At 38.3% G+C, this 14779-nt stretch overlaps 1 protein-coding gene across 3 annotated transcripts in view; it reads right to left on the bottom strand.

Moving 5' to 3' along the window:
* PLCB1 (phospholipase C beta 1) overlaps window positions 1-14779 on the bottom strand; it is a 667247-nt gene that overhangs the window by 75999 nt on the left and 576469 nt on the right. For all 3 annotated transcript variants that reach the window (XM_032419622.1, XM_032419621.1, XM_032419623.1), the window contains 4 exons: window positions 6353-6429; window positions 6154-6243; window positions 5681-5738; window positions 5163-5249 (listed from right to left, as the gene is read on the bottom strand). In XM_032419622.1, the coding sequence (XP_032275513.1) occupies window positions 5163-5249; window positions 5681-5738; window positions 6154-6243; window positions 6353-6429 (312 nt within the window). The remainder of the gene's footprint in view (window positions 1-5162; window positions 5250-5680; window positions 5739-6153; window positions 6244-6352; window positions 6430-14779) is intronic.

Genomic DNA, 14779 nt, shown 5'->3' with positions numbered 1-14779 from the left:
GGGTTGTGAGTTGCTTCTATCACCCTTTGTACACATATACCCTTTTCCTATTGGCTTTGGCAAATCCAGGGATGGAAATCCCAAGGAAACCAATTATGTCACTTATATAATTGGTGGGGTTTATTGCATCCATCTTAAGAACTCTGTAGCTATAGATTTCATAAAAAGACACACCTGGAACAAAGCTGAAAATAGCATACACTCAGGGATTGAATAAAATATTTCACTGCTAGGATACATGCAACTGAACATTTCTTCAGAATTTAGAACTTTACTGAAAAGGAACTAAATATTCTCTTTCAAGGATGTCTACTGTTGTTTGTAACTTAAGAAATTTCAGAGGGACTTATGTACAGGAATGCACAGTGTAATTCTACATCAAATTGAGGGCCAAAATATTTATCTATTGCATAAGTTGCCTCTAGAAATCACCTACTTCCATTTTCCCCAATGCCCTCAAAAATTACATACAAAAGGAATAGGCTCATTGATCTCTTTTTTAGTGGAGAAAAAATGGACTCTACATATGAAAAAGGCTTAGTGCATGTCACAAAGTTGGATAGTCCAAAATAAATTTTCATACTGTGGCTGGCCAAATTTGGCTCCCTACCAAATATGTGCCAGTAGGATGGACGTTCTTGGTCTAAGTGTGGAAATGAAATGGTTTTGACTGAGGCACATTGTCTTCTGACTGCTCTATTGGAGGATGGTAACAATTTTAGGAACTTGAGTGGATACTTACAGATCATAAGCCCATGGATGAGTAAAAGGTTAGAAGGTTACACTTTGAATTAATCTTCATATGTAGCTTGCTCTACATCCAGCCAGAACTCCTTGCCATTGAAGAACTGTTGTCTTTCAGCAATTGGCTTTTCAAATTTCTTTTGTTAAAAAATACTTGTTCGATTTTAAAGGAGTTGTTTGGTTATCGAAGGCTTGGAAAATTATGCAGCTTGTGATTGTGGTTCAGAACAGCTCAAAATAGTAATACTAGGAGAATATAGGCATGTGAAAATAGCTTCCTCCCTGTTTTGGAGGAGGTTAGGAACATTAAACACATTATTACATTAGTTAGAATAAGTGGACGAAGAGAAATTAAGTGATTATATTTGACATGTTGGTGAAAGAAACTGACAAACGGGAAGAAATATATTGCCATGTAGTGTATATTTTTGCTGTAAGCAAAAGATTAGCTATTATTGGTTTCAAGGTAGAAAACTGCTTATTGCATCTTAGAATACTTGAAGAAGGAACTCTACTCCCCTCAGTAACCTCTGGCAAAGTTTGTCATGTGTCCTCTTCATAGGAGGGTTGCAATTATCTTTAATATTACCTACTATAGAGTCAACTCAATTACTTTGTGCAACATTCAGTGATGGAACAGCTCATAAATTTCTAGATGTCATAAAATCATTCCACCTTCTCATCTTTCTGACTGAATGCAAGTGACTCTGTTAACCTCTTTTATAAACACTGCTGGTCAGTTTCATTCCCTTGAGTTACTATTTTTTCTGTATTGTTTCTGCTTTTGTTAATTTCCCTCATATCTATGTTGAGCTTCAAAGGCCATTCTGATACTGGATGTGAAGAGGGATTATTTCAAAGCCAGTGCTATCCTATTTCTGGTCCACAGCCAACAATTACCAGGAGCATGGATGAATGCTACTCAGGCCTGGACTTTCACTTGCCTATATTTGCTGCCCTGTGCTTTGTTCTTTCTCCACATAACCTATAGTTGATCTTATTCACTTCACTGTTTATTATTGTTCCTTCTTATCACAGACATTTCTTTTGATTAGCCACTGTGTCCTACAATATTAACTGTCATGATTTCTTATGTTATTGTTAAAGTCATGGTTCCCAAGCACAACATTTTTTAAGCCTTGAAGAACACCTCTTAAGAAATGCTTTCATTTGACATGAAATCAAAAATCTCCAGGCAATCTTCAAATCCGGACACAAGATGATCATAAGGGCAACATGGATGAAAAGCAGAGAGATATCATTATGGTTCCTATTTACAGTGATAAAGAAGGCAACAGAAATAAATGCTGGTGAGGTGGTGGAGAAAAAGGAACCCCCATGCACAGTTGGTGGGAATGCAAATTGGTACAGCCACTGTGGAAAATAGTATGGAGGCTCCAGTATATCCACTACTGGGTATTTACCCCCCAAAAAACCCCAAAACACTAATTTGAAAAAGTACCTGCACCTCTATGTTTACTGCAGCATTATTTACAATAGCCAAGATATGGAAGCAAACTGAGTGTCCATCCATAGATGAATGGATTAAAAAAAAATGAGGTATATTTATACAATGGAATATGACTCAGCCATAAAAAAAGAATGAGATCTTGCCATTTGAAACAACATGGATGGAGCTAGAGGGTATTATGCTAAGGTAATTAAGTCAGACAGAGGAAGACAAATACCATATGATTTCACTCATATGTAGAATTTAAGAAACAAAACAAACAAACAAACAAAAAGAGAGATAAAAAATCCAGACTTTAAATACAGAGAACAAACAGGTAGTTGCCAAAGGGGAGGTGGGTGGAGGGATGGAAGGGGATTAAGAGTACATTTATCATAATGAGCACTAAGTAATGTATAAATTGTTGAATCATTATATTGTACACCTGAAACTAATATAACACTGTATATTAACTATATGTCAATAAAAATGAAAAAAATAAAAATAGAATAAATAAACATAATACCTCCCAAAGGCCTTTTCTCCATATACCATGACTTTGGGGGTTAGAGCTTCAACATGTGAATTTTAGGAGGACACAATTCAGTCCATAGCACCATTTGATTCTGATTATTAGCTATATTTGGACAGACTAAACTGATCATGTGCAGACAGGCTCAGAATTTTGCAAACAAAACAAAACAAAAATGAAGGCAAAAGAACTACTATAAATTTATAGAAACACTTCAGATCTCTTGCTAAGAGGCCAAAAAAGAAGAAATGGGAAATTGCTATAAATATGGTAGTGGCACACACAGTTAATTACCTACTTAATTGCTATTTCTATTTCTTTGATAAGAAAACATCAGTTTTGTTCAGGTGCCTGTTGACTATGACCCTGAGGAGAAGCTGGACTCCCCTCCACCCTTTTGAGTGAGCCTTAATTGCACTAAGCCAGTCATGCAAATGACACTCTCCTGCCTATGATTGGTTTTAGGAATGGGTATATGGAACAATCCTAGCCAATGGGGAGAAGGGTATCAGGAAGATTTAGGAAGGTTTTCCTTAATCCTATAAGATGAAGACATTGCCTTTTTTGCCTTTGAATGGTTTTATGTAATGTTGTGATGCATGGAGCTATGGCAGCCATCTTGTGACAACAGGTCTACAACTTAGGCATGAAAGGCAACAAAGTAAGATGGCATGGTGGAAATTCTACAAATACCTGGATTCTTGATGAAGTTGCTGAGCTGTTAGATTAACCCATCCTCAAACTGTGACATGTCTAAACTTCCAATAACAGGACTTACTAAGTTTATTATTGTGTAAGCCAGTTTTAACTGGGTTTTCTGTAAAATTGCTATAGAATGCACCTTGACTGATAAGTTGTCCAACACTTATTCTTCTAGTGCATAGTTATATCCAGTGTAGAAGTTTAAAGGTGCTTTAACACGTACCAAAGTTGATTTTAATCATGATGACCTAGCACAGTAACAGAATCTTTTTAGGGTTTTTTATACTGTTACATAACTGAAACACATTTGTGATTGCATTGTATCTATAAGACAAGTAGCTGACATTTTTAGACCAAAAACAAAAACAAAGCAAAATAAAACTCTGTAGGAAGAACAATGTCTCACAAGAGAGATTTTTTTTTTTTTTTAATACAAAAACTGGTTAATGAGATAGCAATTTTAACCAGGGTATATTATGTCAGTGAACAAAATAATGACATGTGAATTCAGACAGCATGGATTGAAAATGTATATATTTGAATATATCACCTGGGACTGATTATTAAGGTGTTAATGTATTTCTTAAATTCTAGTTGGACCTGAATCTTTTGCTCCAAACATTTTGAAAGATCAATCCTAAATGGAAAATATAGCGATTTCTGAAATTATCTTAAAACTATTACTAATGCATAATCAACCCAAGATGATGGTTAAGAATATTCAAATTGCATGTTTACATGAAAAACATAAAAATTAGCAGCATACTTAAGTAATTATTAATTCTCAGATTTTCATTACTACTTCATCTATATTGCCAGGCAACATAGGAGTTAAAAATATTAAATAAATCTCTAATAAATACAAAAGGAGAAGAGCAGAAATAACCACAAAAATATATTTAGAATTATCCCCCAAAAATTCTATAAGAAGTAAATTGATGAATGGACTATACCATGAAACGAAAATAACACTTTTAAGCTTTGTAGGTTCATAGAGTACTTGTATGGAATAGCAATACCTTTTAGAGTAGATATTTTAAACCATGCATAGAATAATTATAAAACTGAAAAGCACATTTTTCACGGACAAATATTCAGTGATGAATCAAAATGTATGTAATGATCTAAAATCAAGATGCTGTTTGCCAACCTAAAAGTATTTGATTTACAGATGATCAGTTTGCTTAAAGTTAATATTCATGAATTTGATTTTGACCAAATAATAAGGATAAGGTAATTTTAAAGAAGAGCTACAATAAACTATTACTACAGGGGCAAAAAAGATTTGGTTTTTTTTTCTGGTTTATGAGAACATTTTTTGGATAAAAAACCAGGGTGATTTTGGTACAGGACATCCCCTGCTGGACAGAGTCCACCATTACAATATTTTATCAGAGCAGAAGAGGCTTAGCTAATTCCTCTAATTCTCTCTATTCTGGCAGGGAGAGAGGGAAGGTACTTCAAAGATACCTGAACCACACCTCACACCAACTGCAACCAAGATGTCAGGAGCTGGGTTCCGAGCATTTGCAATGTGTAAAGCTCACCAGTTGATGATAAATATGTACTGAATATTGCTAGAAAGATTTTCACCATGGCTGAGAAAGATAGAGGAGTTTACCATGTAAGAACAGATTTGAGACTGTGTGCAAGGTACATGACCTACAGAGGTTTTATTCTAATTGAATGGAAAGAAAATGAAGTTATTGTGTATTATTATTTGGTTCAGTTTACCTTGGGCTTTTCGTCCAGGATCTGCTGACGTATCTCCTTGTGTTTCTCTACAAGTTTTTCTTGCCGTTTACTTTGGGCCTCTTCTAACTATAAGAAAGTTACAAAGAAAGTAATTTTCATCTGAACATTCAAGGGAATGTTTTCAGAAAAACTTGAAAGCTTTTCAGATCTATGGCGTACATTGAATTATTTCATATCCTGATCAAAAACTGCCCTTACAAGTGTAGGAGACTGTTAAGTGTTGGTCCTCGGTGATGGGGCACAGGCTGGGGGTAGGGTGATCTATAGATTCTGCTCTTTTTGCATTTTTGTTAATGTTTAGATGAGCCTTTTTATATATAGGTTTGCAATTAAACTTACAGAAACATTGATTACAGAACGCCTCCTCTGTAAAGCAGCTCTTCTGGGTGCTAGTGATAAATGGATACAAGGCATGGCATTTCCCTTCAGAGGCTCACACTGTGCTTGCCAAACATTCATACATGGTTTGCAAAACAGAGAGAGATTAACTGACGTACCCTCTTGATGTACTGCACCACCTCTTGGATGTATGACCGGATCATCTCTGTCTTTTCCCTAAGAGCAAATGACAACTAGATCATTATATGAAATCATCCTAGGTGAATCTCAGACTTTCAGGTGAAAGTTCACACAACTTTCCACAATCTCATTGCTGCTTCAAGAAAGGTACAGTCTGCCCAAGGGCAAGCAAGCTAAATGCTGGGAAGGTTGCCCGACAGTACGGGAACTGAGGACTGGGTTTTTTCCTAAGGGCAACTCTTTACTCCATCTTTATCTGAAAGATCCCTGGGTGTGCCTTAGTCAGTTATTGAACTGCTCTTTGACTTCCATGTTAAAACCTTTACTAAAGGGATCTTTTGAAAGGTTAATTAGAGGAGAAATTTCACAGGTGGTTAAGAAGCTGTTATCCTGAACAGAATAAAATAATTCCCAGGTGACAGGTGGGAGAGAAGGGGTTCTTTCTCCTTACTCTTCCATTTGACTTTTGTCTTTGGATTTAGCTTCTGTTATCTTCTCCTGCCTTTTTTTGTCCATTTTCTTCTTTAATTCCTTCTTCTCTCTGAAGTCAAAATGTAAGTAAAAGGGGAAAAAAAAAGATAAATGAAACGGCAGTTTGTGTGCAATATGTTTATAGACACAAACCCATTGTAAAGAGAATGCAGGCTTACTTCTCACAGATTTCCTTGAGCTTCTTCAGCTGATTGTTCTGACATTCTTCAGCAACATCCGTCAATTTTTGAATAAGCTGGGGAAAGAAAATATGTTTGCTGTTTTACATGATCTTAAACAAAGCACCCTCTCCCCTGGATCCCCCAGACAGCAGTATCTGGAGTTAGAAAAGCTGTGATTGATGTTTAACAATAGTTAAAATTACCAGGCATCTACCAGGCAAGGGAGACATGATTTAAAACCATCACATTATCTAGGTTTTAATATGAAAGTCTTCTTCTTCTCTCCTTTTAAATTAAACGGGATTCCTTAGATTATTGTGCTGGTTTCTGCAGCTTGGCTCGGTGCAATGACAAGTAACATGGAGGCTCAGTTTCCAGTCCCCACTCTAGGACATCAAAAATATGATTTTGGTCAAGAGTGCTACATTTTCTGAACTTACAAGTTCTTGGTTATAAATGGGATGATCAATGCCTTTGTCTCTTGGAGATATAGTGAAGCTCAAAATCATATGAAGATGGTATGAATGTAAGTTATAATCAACCGCGAATTGGAATTCTTGGTTTCCACCTAATTCATTGTTTAATTGCTTCGAGGACCATGAGTTGCCCACCTTAGATAGAAATCGATATTTGTGTCCTTGTGTAGGTAACTTCCAAAGACCATCAGAACTTCTCTTCTATGGTATGGTACCATTGAATTTTCATACATGCCATGAAAGCAATTCTTTTACTGTTTTGCATATATTTTCTTATCAAACCAAGCTTCCAGAGGGCAGCAACTGTGTCTGGATTTGCATATCCTCAGCCCTCCACACCTCCTCGTGTTCAGTAGGTGCTCAGTAAATGCTTATCAGTTACATGAGGGTCATTTTGCCCTCCAGCCCCATCTTTTTCTCTTTTCCACATGAAGAACCTATAGAACCTTCTGTCATGACTAAGGCAGCCGTGGTAACTGGACTCCATCCTTCTGACTAGAGCCCCAGGCAGACGGTGTGGGCTTCCTCTGAAAGCCCCCCACTGCTGTTTGCCAGTGATGGAGATTCTCAGATACAGCAGGGTAAGTTGACCAGTTAAATATAAGTGGTTGCTGCAACAGGGACAAGGCAATCTAATCAGAGTCCCAGCACTTTCATTGCTAATTTACATCTGACCAGCACAGTTTGAAGAGTTTTAAGTGTATTCAATTCCTATTTGATTCTAAGAGCTGCACTGTGAGGTTGTGCTTTTATCTTTGTTTTACATATGAAGACACTGACATGTGTGGTTCAAGTTCTGGGCTCCCAGCCACAGAGGTGGTAAGTGGCAGAGCTGGGTACAAACCCAACAAATCAGGCTTCGTGGCTTGTGGCCTTCACCACCACCCCATGCTCTTTTCATTATGATTTTAGAAATTATTTAAAAAAAAACCAAAACCTTTCTTGGGGCGCCTGGGTGGCTCAGTTGTTAAGCGTCTGCCTTCGGCTCAGGTCATGATCCCAAGGTCCTGGGATCAAGCTCCGCATCGGGCTCCTGGCTCAGCGGGAAGCCTGCTTCTCTCTCCCCCACTCCCCCTGCTTGTGTTCCCTCTTTCACTGTGTCTCTCTCTGTCAAATAAATAAATAAAATCTTTAAAAATAAAATAAAATAATAAAAATTAAAAAACCCTTCTTATGTAAGAGAATAAAAACTTAAGGGAGAAATTCTCTTAGAGAACTACAATAAAGAAGGCACATTAACTTAACGTTAATGTGAAATTTGATGCATTCATCTGTGAAGTGGATTAAATCTGAGCAAATATGAACTGGGACTTGGGTCAGCAGCAAACCTATTTGATCATTCAAAAGAGACTGCCTAATCATGACCATCACAATTAAAGAAATCATGAAATACTACAGCTTTGTAGTGCCATTTATCAAGCTGTCTAGACATAAAATGTCGGTGTGCAAAGACTGGAAATTTCCTTGAGGATTCCCGCAATCTCTATTCCAGTTGAGGGTATGCACCCAGTGCCTTTCCTTTCCCTCAAGATCTTTCTTCTCTCTCATTCACTCCGACGAGTTAACAGGGTTATCCCCAACTTTGGCTGCAACATCAGAACCACTCCTGGGTAACTTCCTAAAAATGCAGATTCCAGGGCCCACACCTAGGCCTATGGACTCCAAAGGTCTAGGGGGAGGGCCTGGAAATCAGTATTTTCAAAATTTATGGTGATTTGGATATTTTGCCTGATCTTGGAGGTCTCCATGGGCCTGTCCTCGTTCTACAGACCATTGTTGAATCTCCCAGCAGCGCTTTTGAATTCAACGGCCTTCATACTTCTGTTTCTACTTTGTCATCTGTATCATTCACCTGACTCCAGAATATTCTCTTATTGGTTATGCCAGCATCTACTCACATTTCTTGCTTTCCTTCCACCTCCTGCCCCCATCCTCAGCCACCTCACCATCCAGGCATGGAAACGCTTGAGCTTGAGCTCCCACAGCCCTTATCCCCACCCAATTCTGACTTTTATTTTGATTTGGTGTCACCCTCTTGTACAGTTGGCAGCACTACATTCCCTCAAAGTTCCACAGAGGTTCCCTGCCTGCTGCATCCCCTGGCTTTCCTCATCGTCCCTCCCTCAGACCATCTGCACTTGCTCTTTACTTTTCTCTGGAAGAGTTCCCACTTCCTTTGCTCCCGGAACACACACCTTTACCTAAACTACTCAATTTAGCCACAATCCAACAAATATGTCTCAAGTACCCTAAACACCTGGCACTGTTCTACAAACTCCGAGCCAATGACTTGGCTTTCTAGATCTTGTTACTCAAAGTGTAGCATAACCATGTCAGACCAGCAGCATTGGCATTGCCTGGGAACACAACAGAAATGCGAATTCTCAGGCCCTACCCCAGATCAACTAAATCCAAATCTGATTTTAAATAGGATTTTCGGGAGATTTGTGTTCATGTTACAGTTTGAGAGGCACTGTCTAGATTATTGAGAAAGATGGAGACAATCTAGAAGAAGCCCTCTGTTATGGACTGAATGTTTGTGTCCCCCCTCCCCCCCGAATGTATATATTGAAATCCTAACCTCTAATGTGATGGTATTAAGAGGTGGGGCTTTGGGAGGTGATTAGGTCATGAAGTTTGAGCCCTCGTGATAGGAATAGTGCCCTTATAAAAGAGATCTTGCAGAGCTCTACTGCCCCTTTAGCCATGTGAGGACACCATGAGGAAATGGCCATCTATGAACCAGGAACGGGGCTTTCACTAGACATCGGAGCTGTTGGCTTCATCTTGGACTTTGGGCTTCAGAACTGTGAGAAACAAGTGTTTGTTGTTTAAGCCACTTAATCTATGGTAAGAGACTAAGACATTCCCTCAAATTCCCTCTTTTCTGTCTCAAAAGATCTTTGGCATTTTATCTACATTCTCTTCATTACCTCAAACTCAGCTCCCTCACATTTGACATAAGGATAATGTTTCCCTCCTGAGGTGGTTGTGAAAGTTGAAAGGAAAAACACACATACAAGTCCTACTAGATCACTTTGTAGGTCCCTAACTTGGTTTCCTTACCCTTCCTTCCAAGAGAAAGGTTCTCGCCCTTGTTTTCCATCCTGTCTTCTCCAACCTGTGGCAGGACCTGATCTACCATTTCATTTTCTCCTCTCAAAATGTCTTCTGCCCTGGACACATTCCCTTTGCATAAAAAAACCCATCTGTTTCCCTTACCCTTCAAGAACCCTGAACTTTTGTTCCATGTTGGACCTTCCTTTCATTTCTACCCCTAGAATGGAAGACCAGTTGCTGCTTCCAAAGCTTCAATGCCCCAGCCCCATATTCTTCATTTCCACCATGACACTTCCACTTCAACCACTGGAATTCACCTGATTTTGCTTTAAGATTACAAAAACTTTTTTGTTATTAGACTTATTGGCCATTTCTCAGGACTTAGCTTATATTATTCCAGAGATTCACAGTGTTTCTTAGTTCACAGTGTCCTTGGGATCTCAGTAATTTTTTAATGGTACCCTTAGGCTAAAAGAAATAAAAGTACAGCTCTATTTATTCGTGAAACAGTTAGGTTCAAACTTAATAGTAGTACTTTGCACAGTGTCCAACAGATGTTGCTGTTTCTGTAAAAAAATGTAAAATACCCCATCATGCCCCTGTGAGTTCAACATGGTGCTTCAGGGTGTCTTTGGCATGCAGCTGGGGATCATGACTTTATCCTATCCTCTTGTTGCCAACCACTCTCACACAAAGGTCTCTTTTCTTAATTTATAGTATCTCCAGCAATTACCACAGTCACTTCAACACTGTTAGGGGCTTCAATTCATTTCAGCATCACCTACTGCCTTTGACCAACTCTACCTGAGGATGGCTCACCAGCATCTCAACATTTCTACGAGCAAGTTTAGGATTTGTCTTGCACAGAAGACAAGTCATTGTATTTTCCCACTAATTATCATCCTTTAGTTCAAAAGTGGACATTATGTTTGAGTTCCTTCTTGTGTACTTTCCACACCTAGTGAGTCACGGAGATTTGTGAACTGCTCCTGTTACCTGTATCTCACAGCTTTGTGTTAACGGCATTCTGATGCAGATTTTTGTGAACTCTGGTCTGGATTCTGAGAATTCCTTTCCTACCTTTCCTGCCCTCAGTCTCTCCTTACTCCTGCCACTCCATCCCAAATATTTTTCCTTCTTGTATGTACCAAAGCCTTAACTGGCCCTCTATCCCCAAATATGTTATGCTCTGGCTCCAAATTTCCTTTCTTGGCTAGCATTCATCATACCCAATAACCTAGGCAGTATTTTGCTCTTTGAACTGTCCAGGCACACACCTGCTTCTATACTTTCTCTCATGTTATTCTTCCACCTTGATGATATTTCCATTTGAATGGGAGACAGCACAATATAGGACATTCCCATGAGTGCAGAAAGTTCCATTACGCTGGGCTGCTCTAACTAAGAGAGTGGGTACTAGTGGAGGGATCCACTTGTCCATGCCCCTTTCTTTTCTAACTAAACCATCCTTTGGTGATACTCCCCTTTGACTACCCAAATAACTCTAGGCTTGGCCCCTTAACTGGCTTTTGTAAAAGATGCCAATTATCGATACTGACCTTTGTGTGTTCTTATTTTATTAGTGCTCCCTAAAAGAATGTCACTACTGCAAACTCCTTTTCTTAATAATTTTTTTGGAACCCCAGGCTCTACACAAAATAGGTGCTCAGAAAATGTTGTGAATGAAATCTTTTATGTTTTAAAACTATACTGATCCTGACCTTGGTGGCAACAATGAAGCATCATGTCCAAGCCATGGGCTGTCTTATTGGAAATACTTTCAAAACTATATGGTTTGGGTACTTAACAAGCTAAGTTTTGTTTCTTTGAAACAAATGCCTTATTGTGAAATCCAGGTATGTTTTTAAAAACATGGCTTTTGCATGCAACTGATGAAAACTGTTTCTGTAGAATCACAAAGAATATGTGTTTTAAAAAGGAAAACATCTCTGTGTTTAATATGTTTAATATGTCACAGATATGTGACTGTCTTTCCATCATGCTCAGTTAACCTTGGTCTCCCCCACTCTTCCATACGACAAACCCCTCCCTCTAGCATTCTGCCCTTTCCAGCTATTTCCAAAATACTGTCACTCTTACTCTAATTCTGCCTTTTCGATATTCACTGTTTTCTTTTACTCTTCCTCAACTTAAGGTCCAGGAGGTAGAATGATTAATATTATGTCTTTGTTAATAATATGCCACTATTGTCAGACTCCCATAAAACTGGCAATGGGATTATATATACATATGCATCAATAATTTATCCCTTTCCTACACTAAAAAGAGAGTTGGGGCTCACCTATGGTTTTCTCTACCCAACACTACTTCTCCAGGAAGAAGTTCTGCTTTCTGAGAACTGGCTCTGTGCCCAATGTGGCTCCCATGGGAGCTACTGTATTCTTTATCCCTATCCCTTGACCAAGGTAACTGGTCCCAGGGGAGACGCTGATCCAAGTTGGACCAGGCATAACCTGACTTGAGCAACAGGTGATTGGCCTAAGGTTGCAAGTTTGGCCAATCACATGACCCTCATAAGGCTTTCTTCCAGATTTTTCCAACCTGCTACTGGAGATGGAAATGTAACTTAGATGGGGCTGGTGCTTATATTTTCTGACAGGGGGAAGCCTGTATGCTGTTGGAAAATAATAGTGCTAATACACACTGAAAAGGAGGAGAGAGAGAGGGAGACTGGGCGGGGGGCGGGGGGAAGGAAAGGAGGGAGGGAGGGAAAAGGACAGAGAGAGAAAGAGAAAGGAACAGAGAGAAAAGGGGAGAGATACAGGTAGACAGACAGGCAGACAGACATAGAAAGGGTTGCCAGTGATTTCTGGCATCCATTTCTCCATCCCTTCCCTTCCATGGTGTGGATGGTCAATCTTTCCTTATGTGATCTATCCTGTGCATTTTTCTAGTATATATATTAGTTCAACATGGATTTCTGTCACTTGCAACCAAGAGAATCTTGACAAAAAATAGAAATAGAAAACCCGAAATAAGAAAAAGGAACCTCTCTGAGTGTCGGGTGCAGGATTTCTATTGCATGAGATGTGAAAATGAGACCAAGAAGAGGGATTTTTCACATAATAACTGGAGTGCTTTTTAACTAACTTAAGGATACACTCATTTTTGGTGTATTTATTAGCAGACAGGCTCTACTCAAAGAACTATTCAATCATGCATTACTTACAAAACTCACTGAGGATAGGAAAGAAGAAAAGATTAGTTTAGAATTCCCAGCAAAAAAAATACCAAGAAAGTACATAGTTAAACTGAAATGCAGTAAACAACATTTAATTTTAACTTTTAGTACAATTCTTTCCTCTGGTCAAAGGAATAGACACATTTCAGTTATTGGGCTTATTTGTTTACCACTCTTGACAACTCTCTTAGTTAAATGTTCCAAACCTTTTAAGGAGTGAAAAAGAAAAGCCCTGGGGGAATATAATTTCATGCTTGTTTTCAAGTCCGTGCTGAAATTCACTTGGGTTAGTCGTTTGAGGGTGAGAGAATGGTTTCCATGGAAGAGAATAATTCCTTGACTCTAACTCAAAAGGGATAAAAAACAAAACAAAACAAAACAAAACAAAACAAAACAAAAAACCCCAACAACAACAACAACAACAACAAAAACATGTGGACAGAAGTTGGCCTGTTTAGTCTCTTCTTAAGAAGGGCAATTTTGGAAAATGAGCAAAAGTCAAGTATAATACGTTCACACTTCAGGCACAACGCATCCTCCTTCCCCCTTCCAGTAATATCTAGAGAAGATACCACATTTTTTTCTGCTCATCAAAGCATCCACTCTGAATTTTCACTCTAATTTGTTTTTTTTTTTCTTCTACAAAGAATTAATTTATGATGCTTCTAAACTAAGTAATGATCTATGGACTAAACACATTACTGACGATTTAAATGCAAGGTGTATCCTGGCCATTCGAATTGAGAAATATTCATTCAGCCAGCCAACCAATATTAACTGAGCACCTATGGTGTGCTGGATACTGTGCTAATATTGATGGTCCAACTGTGAGCTGACAGACAGGCTCAGTCCACGTGGGGCTGATAGTCTCACTAGCTCTCTTTTCAGGAGGACAAAATGTTGGACTCAAAGGGCAACCATCATTGTCTGAGATACTCTTTCATTCTTATGAAATTATTTTTTAAATCTGCATAGCTACATAGAATTTATAGCAGCTTATTTGAGTCTAAATGTTAAAGGATCCTTGGAATTTTTTTCCTTGCTAGGCAAAAAAAATAAATGAAAATGAAAATATGACCAAGATTCCTGGTCAATGTCAATAAGCTGGCCCATTAAAGCTGTAACATTTAAAGTTATTTTTCACTTTTAAGTTATGCTGAGGTAAATGTCAGCTTTTGAGCTTTCTGGGAAACATAAATAGATCAATGTAGCATACTCCCTTGAATGATATTTCTGGTATTCTTTTATGAGGCTATCAACTGGAAATACTTTCAAACTTTTAAAAAATCAAGAAATTTGATAAAGGGAGCTCTACTTAATGATGCTTGGGTTTTGCCAATGAGAAAATGTTTGCATTTCATCAAGTTAATTGATATTATCATATCTGATTAAATCAATTAAAAAAACAACCACCAAACCACTACAATTTTAAGGTAAGGCTTCGTAATTTTAAAATATGTTAAGACCATTTAATTCAGAATAAATAAAATAAATAAATATTGGTTACCACTCAGATGTGGGAAAGTAGCAATAATATTCAAACTGGAGGTTTTCAAATAATTAGCAAAGGAGATCTGATTGAGAGATATGTGATTTGTCCTGTGCTTTGTTACTAAAATAGGGCAATAAATCATGGGCTTAATATTTCAACAGTCCCTTTGGAATCCAGACTCAGAAGAGCTGCCT

The sequence above is a fragment of the Phoca vitulina genome, unplaced genomic scaffold, assembly GCF_004348235.1.
Source record: "Phoca vitulina isolate PV1807 unplaced genomic scaffold, GSC_HSeal_1.0 scaffold22, whole genome shotgun sequence".
Taxonomy (NCBI): Eukaryota; Metazoa; Chordata; class Mammalia; order Carnivora; family Phocidae; genus Phoca; species Phoca vitulina.
This window is presented reverse-complemented; position numbering and strand designations above follow the sequence as displayed.